Here is a 22,787-nt window from a genome sequence, read left to right on the forward strand (position 1 = left end):
GCACTGTGGATGGTTATTATATGTAAATTATATTGAACAGGATCAAATGGTATAACATTTTTATTTAGTCTTTTTTATTAAGATGGAACTTCAGTTAAGCATTAGAATGATCCATATTTAATAAGGCAGTAGTAAGGACTTATTTTGCTTTAATTTCAATTCCTAAATAATTTACGACTGTGCTGCAACTATTGACGGCCAATAACCTAAAGAAGTATCAAGATTTTGTGGCAAATCGGCAGCATTAAGGTAATTACTTGCGTAAAAAGATGAACTTGTAAAACAAATAAACAATAAAGATGCGAGCAGAAGCAGCTGTGGATCCTGGTTTAAAGGAAATCCCTTTAACGGTGTTTCTGGAGGCTAGAGAAGGGTTCTGCTTGGTAGTTATGCTACATTTACACAATTTAGCAGATGCTGTTTTCCTGGGGCGATTTACGGTAGTGCTTTGTTGTCTTTATGGTACCTGAGACTAAATGGTAATGGTTATCCATTAGCCTAAATGATATCTGCAGCTTTTATTTATATAAAATTTCATCATAAATGTGGTACCTTTTTTTCAATATTACAATAATTAAAACCATAGAATGCAATCCGATTTAATAAAACAAGCAGGGATACAAACCTATTGGTCTACTTTTTCAGTGAGCGTGGATTTTTATATTGCTGACGAGGTTATATATTCCCGTTGCCGCCGATAGCATGGTTTTACAAAAACACCCAAGAATCGAAAAAGACCGTTTAGGGCCAAAACATTTTTGAGCGCAGTTAGGTGCAGTTAGAACACCCTAAACCCTAAACATTCGCACTATAAACATTTCATTTTTTATTATTAAACAATATGTTGCCTTGAACAAATGACTATAATGAAATATAGTAACTAAATTGGTAGTCAAAGTTTAAAATATATTTGATAGCCTGTTTCAGCATAACCCAATGGGTTGTTTGGTTATTGGTATTCGGTTAAAACAATATACTCGGTTGCTGTCCATGGTGCTGTAATATAGGAACGGCTGTTTCGCTCGTTGTGGCAGTAGATCACGTGGCCAACTTGCAGCCCATCTGTTTCAATAGTCATACGGTAAAGGGAAAGTGGCATGTGAACTCGTAAACAGACACATGACACATGGGTGTTAGGTTCCTTCAATTTACTTGGCAATAAGATTCGTGAAGAGGGGGCGCGGCCAAAACCTGCACAGCTGTCTCTGTGTTAGGATTGGCTTTCATGTAACCAATGGAACAAGGGCGTGTGTGGACGAGAGTGGTATGCGGACCTCGCATAAACATGATAGAATTGTAGAAATTACCACAAGCCATAAAGTATTACAGAATATCAGCATTTTGGGTTTGGTAATTGAGAATGTTGGCGCGAAATCCCATGTTTAACAAGGACGTCTCGGTGATGCCACACCCTGGAAATGCGCAGCACTGACTCACGGTGACAATTTCAGTGTTTTTGCCTGTGTGACGGACGCCGGATCCTGCGTACGTTTTCATCAGTAAGCTGGGCTGGTGAGGAATAACAAGAGGTCTACAATTTGAAATAATATATAATAACCAGGAGTCAAAATGGGAGGTAAGAAATTGCGTTTCAAAGGCAGCGTGATGTGACCAACTCACTAGAGTACTGGAGAGAGTCGTTATGACAAGAATATTGATTTGTTTACCTTGTAGAAACAGAGACGCGTCAGCGACTGTTGCGCAGCGTGAAGAAAGAGGTGGGTAGTCCGCGATACCGACCGAGTTTGTCTCGGTATCCTAAACGAGCACGGTCTTGAACCGTTGCATTGTATTGTTAAAACATATTGCATCCCAATATTGCCTGTGAAAAACAAGACGGCCTAAACCCTATAATAAATTATTTTACTAAATGCATATGATTACCACTTCGTTTTGTTTATTCTTTTGTCTTTATAGCTGTTCCACGGCCCGGAAGAGTATTAAAATGATAAAACTCGTAATAATGCCGATACCATGGTTTTGTTTTTTTGTGGCACGTCACTCAAGTCCTTACGGTAATGGGGAAAACTGTTACGCCAAAGAGTCAAGTAACCTGTCTAAACAAGGTCATTTTATTTGTCCTTTGGTGCCTAATCGTCACGTGAATCCGCAATTTGCACTGGCGAAATAACGCGTTATTGTATTCGAATAGCCAGTTTAGGGCAGATTTATCAATACGCTGTAAATGAATGGCTCTTTACGTTTAGATATATCACATGCTCGTTCGGTGGTGAAAATCATTCACAAGAAAGACGACAGCTCATCGTGGATGGGCCTCACGCTCGAAATGGATAAAGACCCGTATCGTTTTCCTTTACAATGCGAAGGCATGACATTGTGTACCCGTTAAAAAGGCTGCAGCCTATAGCAGGCTAACTTGCCCTCAAGAGTGATTCATTCAGTGTGTTGGAGAAGGGCACGAATACAGTTATGTTATGCAAGAATGACACTATAGATACTGTCGACGTATCGCACAGAGTAATTCAAGAAATTAGAAATGTAGCAGAAATAGTGACTAGAGTAAATCTTTGTATTCTTCAAATAAAACAATCGCCTGTTCCATATTTAGCTTCCAAGTATTTTCTTATAATGTTTGACAGGTTTTGTGTTATAAGGTTGAATTTTGAAATGATAACATTATAGATACTTAGATAAGAAAATATTACATAATTTATGTAGAAGGCACATTAGGGAGAAGGCACATAAATATGATTTTGTAAGATGTACATGAGCCTAGAAGGCTAGACAGGATTCATATCCAAATTCCCCTTGGCAAGGCCATATACAATATTATTAACAGGGAGACATGCATTTTAAAAAAAAACTGTGTGTGTGTGTGTGTGTGTGTGTGTGTGTGTGTGTGTGTGTGTGTGTGTGTGTGCGTGTGCGGGCGCACGCGCGTGTGTGAGCATGTGTGAATTTCCCTTTTTTATTATTAAAATGTCCTGTTGCTGCCATAGTCATAAATGCCAATCTTAAGTCACCCCTAAAACCAAGTAATTACAGTACTGGTTAATTAATCATCCCAAAGTGTTGCAGAGAGCCTGAAACAACAAGCTTGCCTCGACAGTGACAGAGGATGCTAGTTTACCAGACACTGTGGATGTTTAGCAATTTCTGCCTCAGCCTCTGTCAGACCTACCTCACATATGACTCACTGTGAGCAAGGAACTCAACACGTTACACGCATAGTGGAAGCAATGATGTGTGCACACTCCCACCTGTCCGACTCACAGTCTGTTTCACATTCTCGCCTGCGTTTCACGTTCGTAATTGGCAACACTTAATTATCCTTTTCTACCATCTTCCCCAGCTTCTGATCAACAAACAGTGCCCTTTGTTTGTTTGCTGATCTTCTTCCCTTCTGGCTCTTTAGGTGAAACAGATTATGGAGGAGGCAGTAACTCGGAAGTTTGTTCACGAGGACAGCAGTCATATTATTTCTTTCTGTGGTAAGCTTGTGACCTCTTGCTTTTTCAGTTTGCTGTTGTGAAAAAGCTTTAAATGCTCACTGAGTAGACATGCACTTTGTTTATGAAACATTGTTCCATTATAGGAAAGGACTCATTTGTTTTAACACATGCTGATGAATACTTTACACGGTACTTACTAAGTTGATTCAGGCTCTTTTTAAAATTTTGATTCATTGCCACTTATTCAATAAGGCTGCACTGAGACAACATAATGCTGAACTGTGGTGGTATGTTATTGGCATAAATGTAAAGAGCTGTTATTTTAGCCGAAGAGAAGTGGATTCGGTGGAGGTTTGGGAAGTGGTAAAGGGATGCCTTCTAATGATGCTTAATGACCGTTGACATTCACTGCTTTGACCAACGGCAGAGATCATATCCGTGTGTGTCAACACTTTGAAAGGTCAAGCTCTACCACCTCCACCTACCAATCTGCATCATGACAGGATCAGAGAGGGAGAGCGCTACATATAGTCTTATTCTGTGCAATCAGTAGGCCAACAGACAAGCAAATAAGCTCTGTTTGAAGGTTGTTTGCCTGCTATTGCATCATAGGGCATTTTGCTAAGATGAACAATAAAATTGTTCATTGTGCTCCTATTCCATTTTTGTTTGTGCGCTAACTTCACATATCTTAAGAACTTGTGTATTTGTTTGCTCACTGTGTGCATACAGGGTGCATGCCATGTAATCTGTAGCATGGACATAATGTTTTCACAGCTGTGGTGGAAGCCTGTGTTTTGCATGGGCTAAAGAGGCGGGCAGCAGGCTTCCTGCGTAGCAACAAGTTGGCTGCGCTTTTTATGAAGGTGGGGAAGATCTTTGCTCCTGCTGAGGAGCTGTGCATAAAGGTGCAAGAGCTGGAGCAGATAGTCGAAAACAAGTGAGACCCACATATCTGATGCTTCTTGACAGCTTGACTGCTTGCATGATGGCTCCAATCTAGGAATGAGTTGCTGTTGTATGTATTAAGTCAGAATCACGCATGTTCTGTCAGTATTTTCTAAACTTGGATCTTGGAGTTCTTAAAACTTGGAGTTCTTGAAACAATGCAAATGGACAGGACAATGTTAAAGCAAACAATTCATGTGTCCAGCTGAGTAAATCCAGGGGATATTTCCTTTTACCAAAGTTTCTATTCATTCTTCACCTGATTGTTTTTGAGGATATTTATATGTATATTTCTATTTTCATTTATTCACACATTATTATCTAGTTATTATGTATGGTTTGCAACAGACAGAACCAATCTCAAATGAGCCAGGAGAGCATCCGTAAGCAGCCCTGGGTTCCCAACCTCACACCCCAGGCCATCAAACACCTGTGGATCCGCACAGCACTGACTGAGAAAGTGCTGGATAAGATTGTTCTGTACTTAGTGGAGAACAGCAGGTTAGAAATCTGTTATACTTGTGCATAATTCCTCTTGAGGCAATGCTATATGGCTTACATTGCTGCAATGGTCAGAGATTTGTTTTTATTTTGTTGCAGTAAATTCTATGAGCGAGAAGCTTTGCTACGGGATCCAGTTGATGGCCCAATCCTTGCATCTTTACTGGGTATCAAGCGTATTGTTATTTTCCAAGCCCATGGTGCATAAAATGCATGTAGTTATATGGTAAGGTAAAACAAAGATAATCAATTTGTATTGTTTGTTATTGCATGTTACATGGCCAGGTGGGTATGAACTTTTAACAGTCAACCAACCAAAGGACAATTCGTTTAACGATGGCTCTATCCCATGCTAGTTGGTCCCTGTGCTCTGGAGTACACCAAGGCAAAGACAGCTAACCACTTTTGGACAGACCCCTCTGCGGATGAGCTGGTACAGAGGCACCGTATCCACAGTGGCCACTGCCGTCAGGACTCACCCACCAAACGTCCCGCTCTAGTTAGTACCCCGTCGCCGCTCCTTGGGGGCATGTGATTGAAATCCAGAATATGGTCTTCTCTGGCATACCATTGTCAGTGTGTATTACTTTTTGTAGATCCAGAAAAGGCAGTCGAGTGGCAGCATGGATGACAGGCCGTCTCTGTGGGCTCGGGACTATGTGGAGTCTCTCCATCAGAACTCCAGGGCCACGCTGCTGTTTGGCAAGAACAATGTCCTAGTTCAGCCAGTATGGGATCCACTACTATGAGCTGATATATTTAGACAAATGACCTCACTGAACAGGAGAGGTCAAGCCGAAATGGACATCCCCATACTATGTCTTTTCTCCTTCTGTAGACCGATGACATGGAAGCTATCCCAGGATACCTCTCTCTCCATCAGACTGCAGAGCTTATGACGCTGAAGTGGACACCAAACCAGTTGATGAATGGCAACATGGGGGAGCTTGATTATGAAAAAAGGTTAAAAAAAAAAAAAAGCCCAATGTATCTGATCACTGCTGAAATATAAATAGGGAGAAGATGTAGGATTATATCATTGTTGAATGGTGTGTATACCTGTTTCTTTGGCAAGTATGTGTCACTTGTCTGCTCTCTTAACAGCGTATACTGGGATTATGCAATGACAATTCGTCTAGAGGAAATTGTCTATTTGCACTGCCATCAACAAGGTAAAATCTACAGAGACTTCAATTAGTACCTGCTATTTGAGGTCTTTGCTAAATAATAATAAATAATGTCCATCAATATTCATGGTCAGTCCATCTATACACCCTGAGCTCCTCTGTAGGCTTCGCATACCATCAGCATTTCCTCATAACGTACTTGTGTCTGCAGTGGACAGTGGGGGCACCGTGGTTTTGGTGAGCCAAGATGGGATCCAGAGACCACCTTTCCGTTTCCCAAAAGGAGGTCATCTGCTACAGTTCCTCACGTGTCTGGAGACAGGACTTCTTCCACATGGCCAACTTGATCCACCCCTATGGTCTCAAAGGGGAAAGGTGTGATGGAAATGAACAAAAAACAAAAAACTTTTTACACCAATAGCTAGGAAAGGCCAGAGATTGCAGACTATATATATATATATATATATATATATATATATATATATATATATATATATAGAGAGAGAGAGAGAGAGAGAGAGTCTGCAAGTGTGTATACATTATATATATATATATATATATATATATATATATATATATATATATATATATATATATATATATATATATATATATATATATTACACACACACACACACACACACACACACACACACACACACACAGACACTTACTGAGTATAAAATAGCACTTTTTGCTGTTTCACAGGGAAAGGTTTTCCCAAAGTTACGGAAAAGAAGTCCACATGGGTCCTGTGAGTCGTTTTCTGACAAGGACGATGATGAGGCAACAGATTATGTGTTTCGCATAATATATCCAGGCAGTCAAGAGTTTGGTATGTGACTAAATGCTGTAGGATTCTGTACTGTGGTGCTGTGCTGTCACATGTGGTGTGTCATTGTAAAGTATTTCCTCTTCCCCATCTGGCCTGTACCTTCTACCCTGTCTTGTGAAAATCCCCCCTGTTTCTATAGGTTGTGATGGTGCCACAGCATCCCATCATCCCCACCTCATCAGACATGGCATCAGCATCCCCTCATACCTCTGCATCTCCATTTGTGCACCATCCATCTCATGGTTCGCTCTGTTTTGGGAGAAAGAGAGAACCTGGTCTCTGATCTTGGTCTGTCACTGTTCGCTTCCACCTTAGTCACCCACTTTCATTCTTCCACACCATAGTTCTCAGATATGACTTTGAACTATGGCACAGATACTGATGATGATGATGATACTGGTGATGGTGATGATGGCGATGGTGATGTTAGTGAGGAAAATGCAACAGGTGGTGATATTTTGGACACTCTCTTAATGCTGCAGTTGGCCCGGAACTGATGGACCAGAGCATGAGCATGTGGCAGCCCACTCCAAGGAGGTCTTCCTGCTCTTCCTGCTCTCAGAATGGGTCTTCTGATGGTGGACTTCCCAATGGTTGCAACCATGACAGGCTAGTATGACACATGACAATACCGCACTGTCTGTCCACACACATGCACAACGGTGCAACCCCCCCCCTTCCCCCACAACAGTCACACAAACAAACACACAAATATGATTTGAAAAATTGCAAGCTTCTGCCTCTAAATCTGTTAACTTCTACAGGGCTCCCCTGAAGTTACTGTGCGAGACCATGAAGTACCAGATCATTTCTCGTGCTTTCTATGGCTGTATGTAACACCTCCAAAATTGGCTCCAAAATGTCTTTCTCTTTTAGAAAGTCTATAAAGTTCTTATTTCATACGTTTCTGTCATTAAGGGCTGGCCTACTGCCGCCACCTGTCTACAGTCCGCACACACCTCTCTGCTCTTGTGAATCCCACTATCATTGAGCCTGACATTCCCTACGATGCCAAAGGAGGGCTTTCCACAGAAGTGTGGCAGACATTTCTTCAGGATAGTTCTGTGAGCAGAAATCATTAAAGGCCCTGTATGCCGAACATATGCCTGAATTTTGTTTCTTCAGATGCCAAAAGACTCCTATTTAATCTCACATTTTTTCTCTCTCTGGAAGGCATACGAAGAGGCGGAGCTTCTCCGGTTGGTGTACTATGGTGGCGTGGAACCCACCCTGCGTAAAGAGGTGTGGCCTTTCCTGCTGGGCCACTACCACTTCACCATGACCGCAGAAGAGAGGAAAGAGGTATAAAGCAGAACAACCAACACATGGAATGGGAAAAAATATTTCCGAGATTGAAACTTGGATATCCTGAGTGTGCCGTGCACTATGCAGGTGGATGAGCAGGTCCGCACGTGCTATGAGCAGACTATGAGCGAGTGGCTGGGCTGTGAGGCCATCGTGAAGCAGCGTGAGAAGGAGCAGCACGCCACAGCGCTCGCAAAGTGCGCCTCTGGGGCCAGCGTGGACTTACCGCAGGACTCCACCATTAGCACTGATGTGAGAGATACTGCCATGGACAATACACTACAGGCAAAAAAAGAGCTATCTTGTTAAGATAGATACTTGGTAAGGTCTGTTTTGATTTAATTAACAAAGAAGAACATGTGCTTTGCCAAAATATTCCAACTACTAATCCCATTCAACATCGTACAGATTCAGTTATTGGCAGTCATGGGTGGAAAATTCAAGAAATTCCAGTGAGAGATGGGACAAAACCATACATCAAGACTTTCCTCTTCATAAAGTAGCTTTAAAATGTACTGTATAAAGAGGTAGATGAGGCCCATCTCATAGTATGTTTTAAAGAATAAACAGCATTAGGGATTGTTGAAGCACAAATTGCTGCTGCAAGGAAGTCAGTTCCAGAATTTACACATTTGTTTTTTATAGATAGATTCAAAGAGCAAAGAATGAATGTCTGACTAAATGATATAACGATGCATCCTTTTCAATATTTTGCCATCTAGTCTTCCCAGAGCAGCAGCTCAGAGAAACAGAGCAATGCCTGTTCTCAGAGTGAATCAAACAGTAGCACTCAGGTGAGCTTCAGCAGATGCAAAAACAAATGCATAGCAGACCCATTTTAATTTTTCTTACCTCTAGTTGTTTGGGCTTTTTGCAGGTGTTTGGGTCTGTTGATGAGGTTGACCCAATTGAATCTGAACCTAAGCCAAAAGATGAGAAGCCACAGCCAAGAATTCCAAATGGTGCACTTCCCAACTGTACCAGTTCTCCAGACTCTGGACATCCATCCTCTCGCAACTTCTCTGTCACATCTGGACTCTCAGATTGCTCCCCAAGCACAGAGGATGCATCCGCACAAGAGTCTGGAACTAAAACAGTGGTGCCAGAGCCATCATCAGTAACTTCTGTAGAACCTCCAACTACAACAGGCCTTGAAAACAAGCTCAAAGAAGAACCAGCAGAACAGAGCTCCTCAGCTTTGAACACAAAGGAGAAACTTGTCAAATCACACACAAGTGACCTCGCTGCAGAAGATGAGTTGATCAAACCTCAGGAAAATGAGGAATTAGAGAATTCTGATGCCAAAGAAGCTAAAAGGACTGACTCACTCAACTGCATGGAATTTCAGAAGGAGAAAGCAAATTTAAATGAATCATCTGAGAATAATTTTTGTGAAACAGTAGCAAGCACATTACCTGTAATACAACAGGCTAAGTGTTTTGAAGCTGAAGACACAAAGTCTGCAGACAACAATGAGAAGAGAAAGCAAGGAATTCAGGCATCAGAGTCTTCTACTGAAGAGATAACTATATCCTTAGAGGGAATCGGGGACTTACAAATTGAGACTGAGGCTCAGAAAAATATTGAAACTGTAGATAAAGGAAAATCAGTCTGTGAGGAAACCAGAGATTTGGAAATGCAAGAAAACAAGGAAACACCTAACAAATGTGATCCTCCTCAACCACCAACTAAAGAATGTTCTGTGGATGAAACAAAAACCATAGATGCAAGCAAGCCTGAGGATGAAGGAGAACTATCATTGTCTGAGTCAAATATGACCAGCGAACCAAGCACGGAATCTACTGAAACAAAAACAAAGTCTCCTCAACTTCTCTCTGAATATCAACACATAGAGTTGCTAATGAACAATACATTTGATGCCGGGAACCCAGCTGCACAAGCTGCAATGAATTGGGACTCAGATCCGTGTAGGGCTAAAGTATTAATCAAACAAATTACTGAACCTGTGCCCGAGAGCTGCATTTCCTTTTCGTCTTTGTCAAAGCAATCACCAGACATGTCTGATGACTCTCAGTCTGCTCTTGAAATGGAGGAAATCCCAGCCGCTTTGGTTTATATGCCGGCAGAGGATATCCTGGCCAAGGCTCCCATCACTTTGTGCTCTCCCTTGACTCTGTCAAGCCCTCTGGAAAAACCAGTGGTGGCTATGCCTGCTCTGGAGCTGTGTATGGATGCAGGCCTGACTACTAGCCCAGAGGGCACTGAATCAGCTCTGTCTGAGGAAGAGCCAGAGATGGAGAGTCTCTTCCCCAAACCAGACTCTCTAGCTGTAGGAGGGGAACATAAAAATGATGTTGCGTCTCCGGTGTCCTCTATCGGGACCACTTACTCTGTGAGTTAATTGATTTAAATGCATTAACAAAAGTGAATCAATGCACTCGCTTCTTTGTTGGTATCACTCTCTGGGAATGTTTCTGTCTATTTTCATGATGTGCACTATGTGCACATTTTTAAATCTTGCTCTTTCGATTTTTAGCAAGAGCTGCTAGACTTGTACACCCTAAACCTGCACCGCATTGACAAAGATGTCCAAAGATGTGACAGGAACTTTTGGTATTTCACCACTTCCAACCTAGAGAAACTACGCAACATTATGTGCAGGTGAATCTGAAAAACAGCTCTTATACTGACCAAGAAAAGGGTTGTACAAGCTTGCTCATGATGTAACACAAGGCTGCTTAGCGATTACCTTTGTTCTCTGCTTGATTTTTTTTCCTCCTAGTTATGTTTGGCAGCATCTAGATATTGGCTACGTACAGGGGATGTGTGACTTACTTGCGCCCCTGCTTGTGATTCTTGATGATGGTATGTTCACAGCAAAAAAAACCAAAAAACTCCCCACTGACTACAAATAACAAGTAAATCACTCTACCTTTTCTCTAAGTACTTGATCAGATTCCAGTTTTGCTAAGCACTCCCTTTTGGTCTTTTTAGAGGCCCTGGCTTTTAGCTGCTTTACAGAGCTCATGAAAAGAATGAACCAGAACTTTCCACATGGAGGAGCGATGGATACCCACTTTGCAAACATGCGCTCCCTTATTCAAGTATAACTTCAGGAAAAAAATTGTTTCAGCAAGGATTGATTTTGTTAATTGTTTCCACACCTTTCTAGAATAGTGTTTTCTCTTCATTTTTACTTAGATTCTTGATTCAGAACTCTTTGAATTGATGCAACAGAATGGAGACTATACCCACTTTTACTTCTGTTACCGGTGGTTCCTCTTAGACTTTAAGAGAGGTAAGCTCATATGTAGAACTTAACTTTTATTGGCTAAATAAAAGGCCAAACAATTATGGTACTTATATTCTGAACTGTCAACCAAGATATTTCACTGAATTGTCCTTGGAGCTGTGAAATATGACACACACACACACACACACACACAAGTCATGAAGCATGGAAAACCAGTTTATGGAGAATAACATCAGAGATTGCCATCTGGTTATAGATATGTTAATATTGTCATTTGTGTGTCCCTTCTAAGAAATGGTGTATAATGACGTGTTCTCCGTATGGGAGACCATCTGGGCTGCCCGGACCATCTCCTCTGGACACTTTGTGCTCTTCATTGCCTTGGCACTTGTTGAGTTGTACAGAGATATCATTCTTGAGAACAACATGGACTTCACTGACATTATCAAGTTCTTCAATGGTAAGATGTCTGTGTTTCATATTAGTAGAATAAAAAAACAACCTTAATTCAGTTGGTAATATGACCAATGGTACATTTGTACCTGAAGCACACAAAGGCCATTTTCAGTGCATGTTATTAAAGCATGCGTTTCCCCCTCCTATTCATGTTTTTTTTCAGAAATGGCAGAGAGGCATGATGTCCCACAGCTACTGGTGATGGCCCGTGATCTGGTCCACAAGGTCCAGATCCTCATAGAGAACAAGTGATTCAGCATCTTTCTCTATTCACTCGCTGTTGTCCAATAAAAAGACTGTGACCTTTTTTTGCATTTCATATATTCAGGCCCAGCTGTTAAATTGCATCTTCTTCCTGACCTCCACAGAACCCTGCTGAGAGTAGGTCTATATCAGGTAAAAAGCAGGATCTAGAAGAACCCGTCAAATTTAACTTAACTTGCTGGAGAGCAATAACACCCAAAAACTGATTACACTGGAAAGTGGGTCTGTATGGCAGTATACAGTCCTTTGCAAAAGAATGGCCAATTTTGTATGAGATTCTAAAGTTGTAGACTGCATATGGCCACAGTAGTGGAGTTGACAGAGTGCTCGTCCTCCAACAGAGATTCTTTGAAAAGCACAAAATATTGAAATCATGGTCGTCTTGTTTTTATCTGTGAAAATTAGAAACAATTATCAAGAGGGGTGCTGACTAGAAAAAGATATTTACTGAATATTTTTTTGTTTGTTACAAGTATTTTTTGCACGGAAACCTTAGTCTGTGTCTTGGCACATCGTTCTATTTTCAGGTATTATCAAACTTATATTGCAGGTGAAAAGATAATGATTTTTGTAATTATCATTTAAGTTTTCAGCCCCCAGTGACTCTGTCACTCAGTGACATGTTGAGCTGCTACACAATTATGTACCTCACTCAGCGAACCAACCTTAATCAAAAACAATATCTCTCTCTCTCTCTCTCTCTCTCTCTCTCTCTCTCTCTCTCTCTCTCTCTCTCTCTCTCTCTCTCTCTCTCTCTCTCTCTCTATATATATATATATAAATATATATATAATCTATAATCTCTGAGATGTGTTTATTTTTTATCAGTCTTTTTGCCTTAAGTTCCTTTGTTTAGGGACAAGTACAGTGAGCTTATTACTGATAGGTGAGTGATTATACAACAAAGACAGTGTGGCTCTGCATGAGAATATGGGTTGAGTAAAGATATTCTATTTGAAACTTGTTCATACACTACTACAGACATATAGCATTTAAATGTGTGTGCGTGCGCGTGCGTGCGTGTGTGCGCGCGCGTGCGTGGGGGGGGGGGGGGGGGGTTGAGTATGTTTCTGAATGTGTATATGCTCTGATTGACCAGCAAGCAGAATTTTGTATGGTTGTCTCATACTTCTGGCAGTGGATTCAATGTGATTGTATGAATCTGCAAAATGCTTGTAATTCAGACCAGCTGATGCAAGTGCCAGTGTTATTAACACTAACCTTCACCCATATGGTATTCTCATTCATATATGTGTATTGCCATTTCTTAATTGCTCTGTACACATTCAGAAAAATTATAAATCACAGAAAATGAAAGATCAAAAATATTGAATGATATGAAAAATGATTTATGAATTATATGAAAAGTGTTATATTTGTCTGATGGAAGTGACATTTTATTTATGAGTAAAGAAATAAAGAATACCCTAGCTTATGTTAAAAGATTGTACTCTATGCTTATATATTTTTATCGTAGTCTGTAACTACATAGTATAATGTCAGAACATTGTGGCGCTAATGATAATCTGTATTGTAATATGGAATAAATGTGGACTGTGATGAGTACATGGCCTCCAATTAATTGTCTTTCTTTTTGCCTGTTTCCTACATTATCAGGTTTGACACTTAAGTCCAGCTTGATACTTGAGGCTTAAGCCCCATGTATTTGTAGTAATACATTTTAGCATACATTTTATGGTACAGATACAACTTTATGTATTTAGTATGCATCCTCGTCATCTTCGATAAAGTAAGCCTTTTTTCAGCTAATTTATCTATATAGAAAATTAGATTTATATGTTAAAGCCTGTTGCACATTCTTTATCAAAGATCAGACTTCCAGACTTGAACACTTTTTTGTTTTTTGCAAAGCTATAAATGTTTGTGATGTATATCTAGGACAATACAAACAAACAAACAAACCAAAAATGGGCCTCTCTAAATTGCTTTAATTATTGAATTGTATAGGGTACAACCAAAAGGTCCTTATTTATTCAAATAACAACACATAAATGAATCATTACATTGTTTATTCAAATAACGACACATAAATTAAACATTACATTGTTTATTCAAATAACAAACATACATTAGGAATTAGTGAGGTAGCTAATTGCTCCCTAGGTTTATTTTAAACTTTACTACAAGACTTTCACTCTTACAGTAGACTGGTCCATTAATTACTTTCACAGTGTAAATTAAACATTTAATAGTCGGACTGATATTTATTAACTTTGTTTAAAATTCTGCGTAGATGTTCAAGGTGCTTTAGCTGTGTTTTTATAAAATGTACTTTATTTTTTGGAGTCTGCTGAGCAATGCGTCATATTCATGCGCCTGGCTCGTGTTTGGACCACGTGGTCAAGCAAAGTTAGGAGACCGCGCTAGACATCACAGCCGGGTATGACGAAAATACAGTGCCATAAGATTAGCTATACTACAGAACATTTGTAATCTGTCTTTCCCAAAAAAATGAACAGTGTAGGTGAAGGCTGTACTGATCTTAAAAGAGAATATGACCAGTGTTTTAACCGCTGGTTCGCTGACAAATTCTTAAAAGGAGATCGCAGTGGTGACCCTTGCACCGAGATGTTCAAGAAATATCAGTCCTGTGTTCAGGTAAAAATCCTTTAATGTAAAATACTACCGAATAACCTCACTGACTCCGTATCCCTTGGTTATATTTGGTCGTGTTCACTACTTGGGAATGAAGCTCTCGTCTATCACAGGTGCTTTATGTGACTGAAGGCCGTAGGCTGCTGACAGATGTTGCCGGTTGAACGTTTGAGCCGGATTGTATCATTCTGCTGCATTTGATCCTGTTTAAAATGTGGTTGCAGTATCCGCGGGATCCACCGTGTCCGCCGTGATTTATTTTTCCAAGCCCAGTTTTTCCATGGAACCAAGGAATAGACTCGTGCCTCTTTGAGCACTGACGACGATGGGCTTTGTTAACTCGCTAAATAAATTATACTGGCATACTATCGTCTTTCTGGTGCTATTTATCAGAAATCCCATAATAGTTTTCAGAATTTGAAGTTCCGTGGTGAATAATCGATAATAAACTAACCCGGTTCCGTTAACTCGAGAGTTCGCAAGTTCCATTCCAGCTCCGGCTGGACATAAACCAGACTTAATCGACAAAACGTCCAAATCTGCAATATTCCTAAAACTGTTCCTAGAGGATTAATCATATTATTGATTAAAAGGAGTAATTAGATTTCGTTTAGTTTGTCTTCAGAAACCCTACCGGTTTTAGCCGAATTAATCTTTTGAACGTTCTTCACGGTCAAATTACACGTTAGACGATACACGATCGTGGATTCACCCTAGGTTTCAATAGCTACAAGTAGCTATGCATCGGTTTTCTTGTTTATTATGCCACCCGCCGTAAACCTTTAAAAGAGGGCGATAAGCATCATACAGGGCCTGTCTTTTAACGTTGGATATTTTAAAAAGTAGGCTATTCATCTTAACCAATTCAGTTCAAACGTTTCCCTGGGCATAAATCTAAAAGTCAACAAAGTCAACAAGATATCCATAGAATTTTATGTAATTTAATTAGACCTTTAAAATCTAATTGTATGTTGCTTGGCTACTTTAACACTATGACTCTTACCATGAATCTTTCATATGTTTTATCCTGCATAGGCCCATATTCCTATAACTGCTCCTTCATAAGAAGAGAAATCTTTACATAGCATTAATGTGCAGGCAATGACAAAACATTTTTCTTCCAATGTAATGCTTTATTTCACAATATACTTGTTTTCCCCCCACTATCAATAATGGTTTAATTATAATAGTCATCAATATCCAAATAATTATTGTCTAATAAGTGGCTATGTGATGATACATTGAAGGCTACAACAAATTTGCACAAGGCATGTCACTTCATGTAATTGCCTTATAAATCACATGTTCCCTCCCATGTGATTTAAATAGATGGTTTCCTTCTTGGAGACAGGTTACCCCTTCAGTTGTCTCTTATGACGCCACATCCTGACCCTGCTACAGTCTCGCCCACTACAGGACTTAGAGCCAGGACCAAGATAGAAACGTAGGCCAGGCCAGGTTCCAGTGCCTGAGTGGACTCACCCCTGAGAAGGCATGACACTTTGTTGTGACATGTTTGGTGCTACAGTCACCCTGCCATAACACATAATGATCCAGAGTAAGAACAAAGATGATGGCAGAGATGTTGAAGTCCTTTAGAGACACCACTGGCTTAAAAATACTTTGACTAAATGCTCAAAAATATCACCAAAATTAAAAGGGCAGAAACCAGCAAAATGGCTGTTGATTAAATAGACTTTAAGATGGAACAGTGCTGCTGTTCTAAAACCCACATGCTGACTCGGTCATCTGTCTTGGAACATCAGCTGCTGCTCCTTTGCTAACGTTGTGTTCACTTTTATAGTATATTAATCATCTTTATATGGAATGCTAATTTCAAGTCCTGTCAAAGTGCAATAAGAAGTTATTGTTCGCATGTTGGATCCCATTATCAGTGCTCAGTTGATGGCTTTCAAATTTAACCATGAACATGCTTCTGTTAAGTTCAGTGGATAGACTATGATCACTGAAACACTTGCTGTTTTGAAACAGATAACTCTGTGTATGTCATATTGAATTAGAACTCAGAATTCAAGGTTATAAGGTTTGTCAATCCTGCTTTCTGGAATAGGCCCCCTGATATAAATGCATTGTGTACTAAAATATTTTACATGAAAAATGTTGATATTGCTGTCTGATGACATAATTAGCCAGTGAATTAGCTATTACAGGTCAGGAAACAAACTTAAAACAGGCACATACTGTAGATCCTGTTCATGTTTTTTTTTTTCTCAGCACATTTATAATAACCTCAGATATGGAATACATCATCAGATGTTACTTAGATCCCCAGCACATGCACCAAACAGTACTCATGTATTTTGGCAACACACAGCACTGCAAATTAACTTAGAAACATGTCAACCCTGCAGTATTTAGAGGAGATCCATTGTGTAGACCGAATCACAATTTGTCATGCAGTGTTTACACTTTGAAGCAAGATTGGGCTTACTGGTTGTAATATCCAACTGGCTGCAACAAGCACTTTAGCACATGTGCAGTCAACCATATTACCTGGTGCATACTTGTTAACTGGATTGTTATTTTCTCACACCATATTCAAGTGTTTTCCTTTGAATTGTTGGTGGCACAAAAGCAACATGAAATCAGAGTACAACCTAAGTCAGACTCTAGTTCTAGTTACAAGATGCTAAGAAACCGATGCTTTTGTGTTTTATTGCCTTGATTTCTGTAATGCATTGGTCACAAGACTTCATATAACTACAATAAATGAACTAACAATATCATATTGTGCAAAATGCAACAAGAATACCAACATGGACTAGGAAACAAGAATATGTTAGACAGGTTTTGGCAACACTCCACTGATTGAAGAGGTACATTGTTAATCCCCAAGGGGATATTGAGTCTCTGCCTTTTACCCATCTGGTAGTCTGCCAGAGCCTTTCTCCATTTGTATGAAAAGCGTAACTACCGCACCATCGATCCCTCTTGCGTGCACCAGTGATCTGGAACACGTCACTGTTTTTAACAGCTAAAACAGTTGAAACCGCACGTCTTTACCAGTTCTGTTATTTTCCTCATTATTTTAATGGTACGCTAATTGTTAGTTGTCACTAATGTTACTTTTACATGATTCTAAATAATGCAGTTTTTCAAAGTGTTTTGTATTTTTCTGTCACTGCACTTATTTATTCCGTGTTTAATATTTTTCTACTTTATCTTTTCATTTTATTTTTGCTTACCTTTGTCCTTTTGTTTTTACATGTTTTTTGAGCTGCATTTAAACATATGAATGGTGCTAAATAAATGTTATCGTCATATATTTTCATTATGCTGGAAGAAAGTGTTGGCATAGATATATTTAACCGTAGCCTTATTTCATAAAAGATTTCTGTGCTTTGATAATGTTACAGCAGTACTGTCTAGCTGTGCTTTACATGGTGCATTTTAGCTGAAGCTTGTTGTATCATAAGTGTGAGGATTTTGATACTTCTTAGCCATACCTAAATACAGCTCAAGTTGTTTTGTTCTGTATGCACACCTGCTCATGCTGTATCCTTCATCTGTAACTAACCAACTACCTATTACACAGGTTGGCTACTGTCCAATCCATTATTTAATTTAGCAGTCGAGAGTTAATTTAATAGGCTTCTGACACATGCAGTTTTCTTTTCCAGAAAGCCATCAAAGAAAAGGACATTCCCATTGATGGTGTGGAATTCATGCGTCCAAACAAAGAGAAGCCAGGCAGTTGATTGGACTTTAAAAAGGAGCCGTCTCTCTCCCAAACATCATCTACTACCCGAGTCTACACAGGATATTTGTTTCACTGCCGAGTTTGGCATTAGCAAGCACAATATTTACACTTGCAATCCTTTTTTTGGGTACAGAGGAAAACTGGATTTTGGGTGATAGAGGAAGTCAGTATTAATTTGATTTTTTTTAAGCTTAGATGATGAAAAATACTATAAACAGGGGTGTTTCACCAAGTAGTCAGTGACCCTTTGTTGCTTTAGAACATGGAGGCAATCTGTAGCAGCTGGCTGGTGAACTTCTATAATGAAGTTCTGTTGAATTATACAATATCTGGAATATGCAACTATTTAATGTATAAAACAGGGCTGTTTTCACATAGTACTGCATTTAAAGTGGAAGTTTCACAGCATAAAGAATTTTTTTCCCCCAGTTGTATGTTCTATCACATCAGTGATCATGTACCACACAATCATGCAAGTAAAAAATAAATAAATAAAAATGGGTGGTTACATTTTACTAATCTGAAAAATGACACATTGCCAGACTTTGGGAGAACAAATTCATGATTCAATGCTTTAATTGAAAAAGAAAAGAAATAAAAGCATTTTGCATAAAGCACATCTATTGCATGATACAAAAAGGGGGCACACAACAAAACAAGTGATTTAAAAAGTTCTGCCTTTTATTAAAAAAAAAAAAAAAAAAAAAAAAAATCATGAAAAGATTTAGAAGATTTACCGGATTTACCAGATCCTGTCAGAACAGCTGCTTTGCCACATTTTCTGAATATTTTAAGATGGACAAAGTTTAACATAATTGTCCTAAATGCCACAGGGTAAAAGCTTTCACACTGCCACTGTAACCCAAAGTCACATTTCAAGATCTCTGTTCTCTAACATTCTCTCATTTACACACTCTTCCTGGCAGTTATCAGTTTCCCAGCAGTTGTTGACCAGAAGAGGGTCTTTTATTTTTAATTTTTTTTTAACCATTTTAGAACTTGTACAGTGATTAAGGCCTTTGGGGTTGTCTCATTGATGGAATGTAAATTACAAAATTAGAAAAAAAAAAAAGGGAGGGAGGGAGGGAGGGAGGGGGGGGGCGGGAACGACTAAAAGAAGGTGACATGGAAGGGAAGGGGGGGACACTTCAGCAGCTCTGGCACCACAGGTCTGTTTACCGATAGTGGCGTGGGGGCGGGCTGTGGTGCTGGGGCGGAGCTCGTCGGGGGGGAGGGCTATGACGAGACATATGACGTGGAGGCGAGCGGTAGCGAGGAGGTGGGGACCCTCTGCTCTGATAGGGAGGTGTGTACCGCCCACGAGACCTGGACCGGGAACGTGACCGCCCCCAGCTTGTACTCCGCTCCTCCATAACTCGGATGTAGGCAGTCTCTCCCTGTACAACAAACGGAAGCGGTTAAGGAGGTAGTACAATAAAACGCTTTAAAACGTGCGGAATGAGTCCATCCTAAACCGTTAATACTACATCATTAACCTGGTGAGATCTGAACTCTGTGCCATCCAGGCGACGCAGAGCATACTCCATATCTTCCCGTCTAAGGAACTCCACCACTCCTTCACCATCCCGCTGCACATCAGCGAAGCACACATCTCCTGCCTCCCTCATGTGATCTTTGAGATCCTGCCAACTTCCAGTTGGAGGAAGACCTGCAAGAGCAAGGCCAGGACTTACCCTTGTGTACCCGACCATTTACAATACCTGCACAATCCCTCTCCAACCAATGGGAGGATGCCATGCACACACAGCTGTTGTTGAATCTGATCATAGGGGACACTGAAGGCATAAAACCTACCAGTCACTATGACCCGGAATTCGGACCTGCGTGACGGAGGCCCAAACCTTCCCCTTGGTCCTCCTCCAACAGGTCCACTAAATTTGGATCCTGAGGAACGAGGATATTCCACACGCAGCTTACAGTCTCCAAATCCATATCCATTCCTTCCATAGACGGCATCCTCCGCATCCCTATAGGAAGAGAGTACAGTGCTCCTAACTTTCTTTCTACCGAGTGACACTTGAGAAATGTCTCCTCCATGTATTCCCTGAAGTCAGTCAGTGAGGGTAAAAATGAAACACCAGCCCTGGAACTCACCGTGGGTCCTCAAAACGAACAAAGGCAAAGGGGATGGTGCCTCGGTTATTCTTCAGCTCGATATCCCGAATTTTTCCATATTTGAAGAAGAGTTCCTCAATGTCCCTCTCCTGCACATCCATGGGAAGGTTCCCCACATAGATCCTCCCGTCCGCCATAGCTTAAATAGGCCTAATGCAAACTGAATGGACCTGCAGCCTTCGAGGAGATACAGGATTCCAAAAAAGGGTGTTGAAAGACAATCCCGATAATAGTCCGTCCTCCTAAAAACGTCCTAATTAAAACTCTAAACTCTGGGCAGAGCAGCGGTAGTAGTACATGATGAGTTCAAGTAACACAGCATAGGATCTCTTCAAGACCTCATCAGAGTCTGAAAACTTAAAAACACAGGATAATGAGTTATTTCTGTCAATAAAGAAAATGCATCACATTTCTGTGGAAAAATAATCCCAAGAACTGTAATGCTACTACTTGTGTACCTGTATGAGGAACATTTGACTTGCATAATTTCAGTTAAAAAAAATGTATCAATACAAGTGTCAAATAATACAATGAAAGAGGGAAGTGCAATCTTTATCTTTATATGCGGGGCATGTGGATTACATAGTTTCCGTAAAAATTCATATCAGTGCAAGCGTCATAGACTACATTTAAACAGAAGGAACCGCAAGATGTGCTTTTCTTCACCCTATCGTAGGCCTATCTGTCGGTTTAGACACTGCAGGCGTTAGAGCAGGTGCTGAAAAACAGTTTCGGTTCAGAAAAGACCCCTCTACATGTGACCGAGAAGATTTAAACGATGGAGAAAAAAACAAAAAAAAACCACAGGATGTGTCCAACGCCGATTTGGCTGGCAAATTAGGTCGCGGATAGTACGATGCCCATTCAGATGGACGAGTGTTAACACCTTGAAATCAGGAAGCTGCTAGTAACTAGCGTCGTGCTACATCCATGTGGGGCTTTCTAGTGCGCGCTAGCTGGCTAAATCACACAGCTATCTTAGCTAGCTATAAATGGCGTGTGTCGTCGTCACATATTAGCCAGCTATATGTCCGAATACGGCAACAGGGCTGCGTCTAACTAGCCACGATCTTGTCATTCACACGCAACGAGGCCCTTCGGCTGGGTTTTCTAAAACTCGAGTACTATAGTTAGCTACGCTAGTCAGCTAACTAGCTCAACAGGCTACCTATGAGGTAGCTAGCTACGTATGTAAATACGACAATTAACTATTTTCACAACACGAACTGTACACAGCTGACTTTATTACACATTATGCAAGTATATTTCGGCTACCTAAATAAATCAGATAACCTAACTGGCCAGCTATACATCATATCCTTAATAGCTGGCGAGCAAACTACGCTAGCTGCGTCAGGTAGCACTAGCTAGTGTTAATGTTAGCTGTTAAGTGCGATAGCTAGTAATAAACGATGCCAACAGTTTAATGCCGTTTAATTGCACGGAAACTTTAATTGAATCACTTAAATGCTGCAGCAGCCAGAAACCTCGCCAGACGACATCTCGGCTAGATTAACTAAATGAATACACTGGCTAGTTAGCTGAACTGCTGCCATGTCTCTTTGTTGGGACAATGCTGGTAGCTAGCTCGCTAGGTGAGAAGGTTGCAAACGGAGTCTAAGCATGAGACCACCGAATATGAAACTATTTCTGTGCATTCTTGTGTACAAAATATACAAAGACGATGAAGATGTTAAAAGCTTGACCTACCTCCTGTAAATAGAAGCCACCAGTTAACCTAAGATAAACAATCTTACTCGCTTCCTCCGGAGCAGGAAGTGTGATGACTCCTCGAGTTACTCCACCCTCTTTACCGCTCCCTCGTTTTTTAAATAAAAACCCGCCCCTATATGAAAAATTGAAAAAATACTAGGGACTGAAAGACAGAGCAGTTAACAGAAGGGTTGTCCCAGTGGTGATAGGGGCACTTGGGGCTGTGATACACACACACACACACACACACACACACACACACACACACACACACACACACACACACACATACATACATATATATATATATATATATATATATATATATATATATATATATATATATATATATATATATATATATATATACCCACTCATCGATAACTGGTTGGATCCTATAGTATTTGGGAGACAGGTCATTCTCACCAGAGCAGTACAGTGGTATGTAAGTTATTGCTGTTGGTGATGGTATCTGAGTGCTAGATATATAAATAATCCCAAAGGAATGAAGTCTCATAGTTATTACTTATCACAAATA

General features: G+C 40.3%; 3 protein-coding genes across 4 annotated transcripts; 2 read left to right on the forward strand and 1 right to left on the reverse strand.

Annotated features, from left to right (window-relative positions):
• The first annotated feature begins 1,146 nt into the window (after positions 1-1,146).
• sgsm1b (small G protein signaling modulator 1b) lies at positions 1,147-12,783 on the forward strand. The gene is made up of 25 exons (XM_027003534.2): positions 1,147-1,576; positions 1,675-1,718; positions 3,377-3,452; positions 4,191-4,353; positions 4,710-4,862; positions 4,962-5,029; positions 5,219-5,361; positions 5,459-5,590; positions 5,701-5,825; positions 5,967-6,034; positions 6,201-6,364; positions 6,698-6,824; positions 7,307-7,433; positions 7,589-7,653; positions 7,743-7,888; positions 7,998-8,126; positions 8,217-8,381; positions 8,852-8,923; positions 9,007-10,482; positions 10,627-10,751; positions 10,873-10,955; positions 11,085-11,194; positions 11,292-11,388; positions 11,636-11,803; positions 11,963-12,783. Exons 1-25 carry the CDS (start codon positions 1,570-1,572, stop codon positions 12,049-12,051), a joined length of 4,122 nt encoding a protein of 1,373 aa, XP_026859335.2. The 5' UTR covers positions 1,147-1,569; the 3' UTR covers positions 12,052-12,783.
• Positions 12,784-14,415: 1,632 nt separating this feature from the next.
• Positions 14,416-19,112, forward strand: triap1 (TP53 regulated inhibitor of apoptosis 1). Its single transcript, XM_027003522.2, has 2 exons — positions 14,416-14,682; positions 18,321-19,112. Exons 1-2 carry the CDS (start codon positions 14,536-14,538, stop codon positions 18,396-18,398), a joined length of 225 nt encoding a protein of 74 aa, XP_026859323.1. The 5' UTR covers positions 14,416-14,535; the 3' UTR covers positions 18,399-19,112.
• Positions 19,088-22,351, reverse strand: srsf9 (serine and arginine rich splicing factor 9). Of its 2 annotated transcripts, none has more exons than XM_035535545.1 (5): positions 22,247-22,351; positions 20,516-20,892; positions 20,216-20,388; positions 19,897-20,069; positions 19,088-19,797 (listed from the first exon to the last, which is right to left on the reverse strand). In XM_035535545.1, exons 2-5 carry the CDS (start codon positions 20,671-20,673, stop codon positions 19,576-19,578), a joined length of 726 nt encoding a protein of 241 aa, XP_035391438.1. In that variant the 5' UTR covers positions 20,674-20,892; positions 22,247-22,351; the 3' UTR covers positions 19,088-19,575. The 2 variants fall into 2 exon arrangements, with proteins under 2 accessions (XP_035391438.1, XP_035391440.1); XM_035535547.1 differs by having other exon boundaries at positions 20,516-20,713; positions 22,247-22,348.
• Positions 22,352-22,787: the final 436 nt, after the last annotated feature.

The sequence above is a fragment of the Electrophorus electricus genome, chromosome 17 (genome assembly GCF_013358815.1).
Source record: "Electrophorus electricus isolate fEleEle1 chromosome 17, fEleEle1.pri, whole genome shotgun sequence".
NCBI classification, from domain to species: Eukaryota; Metazoa; Chordata; class Actinopteri; order Gymnotiformes; family Gymnotidae; genus Electrophorus; species Electrophorus electricus.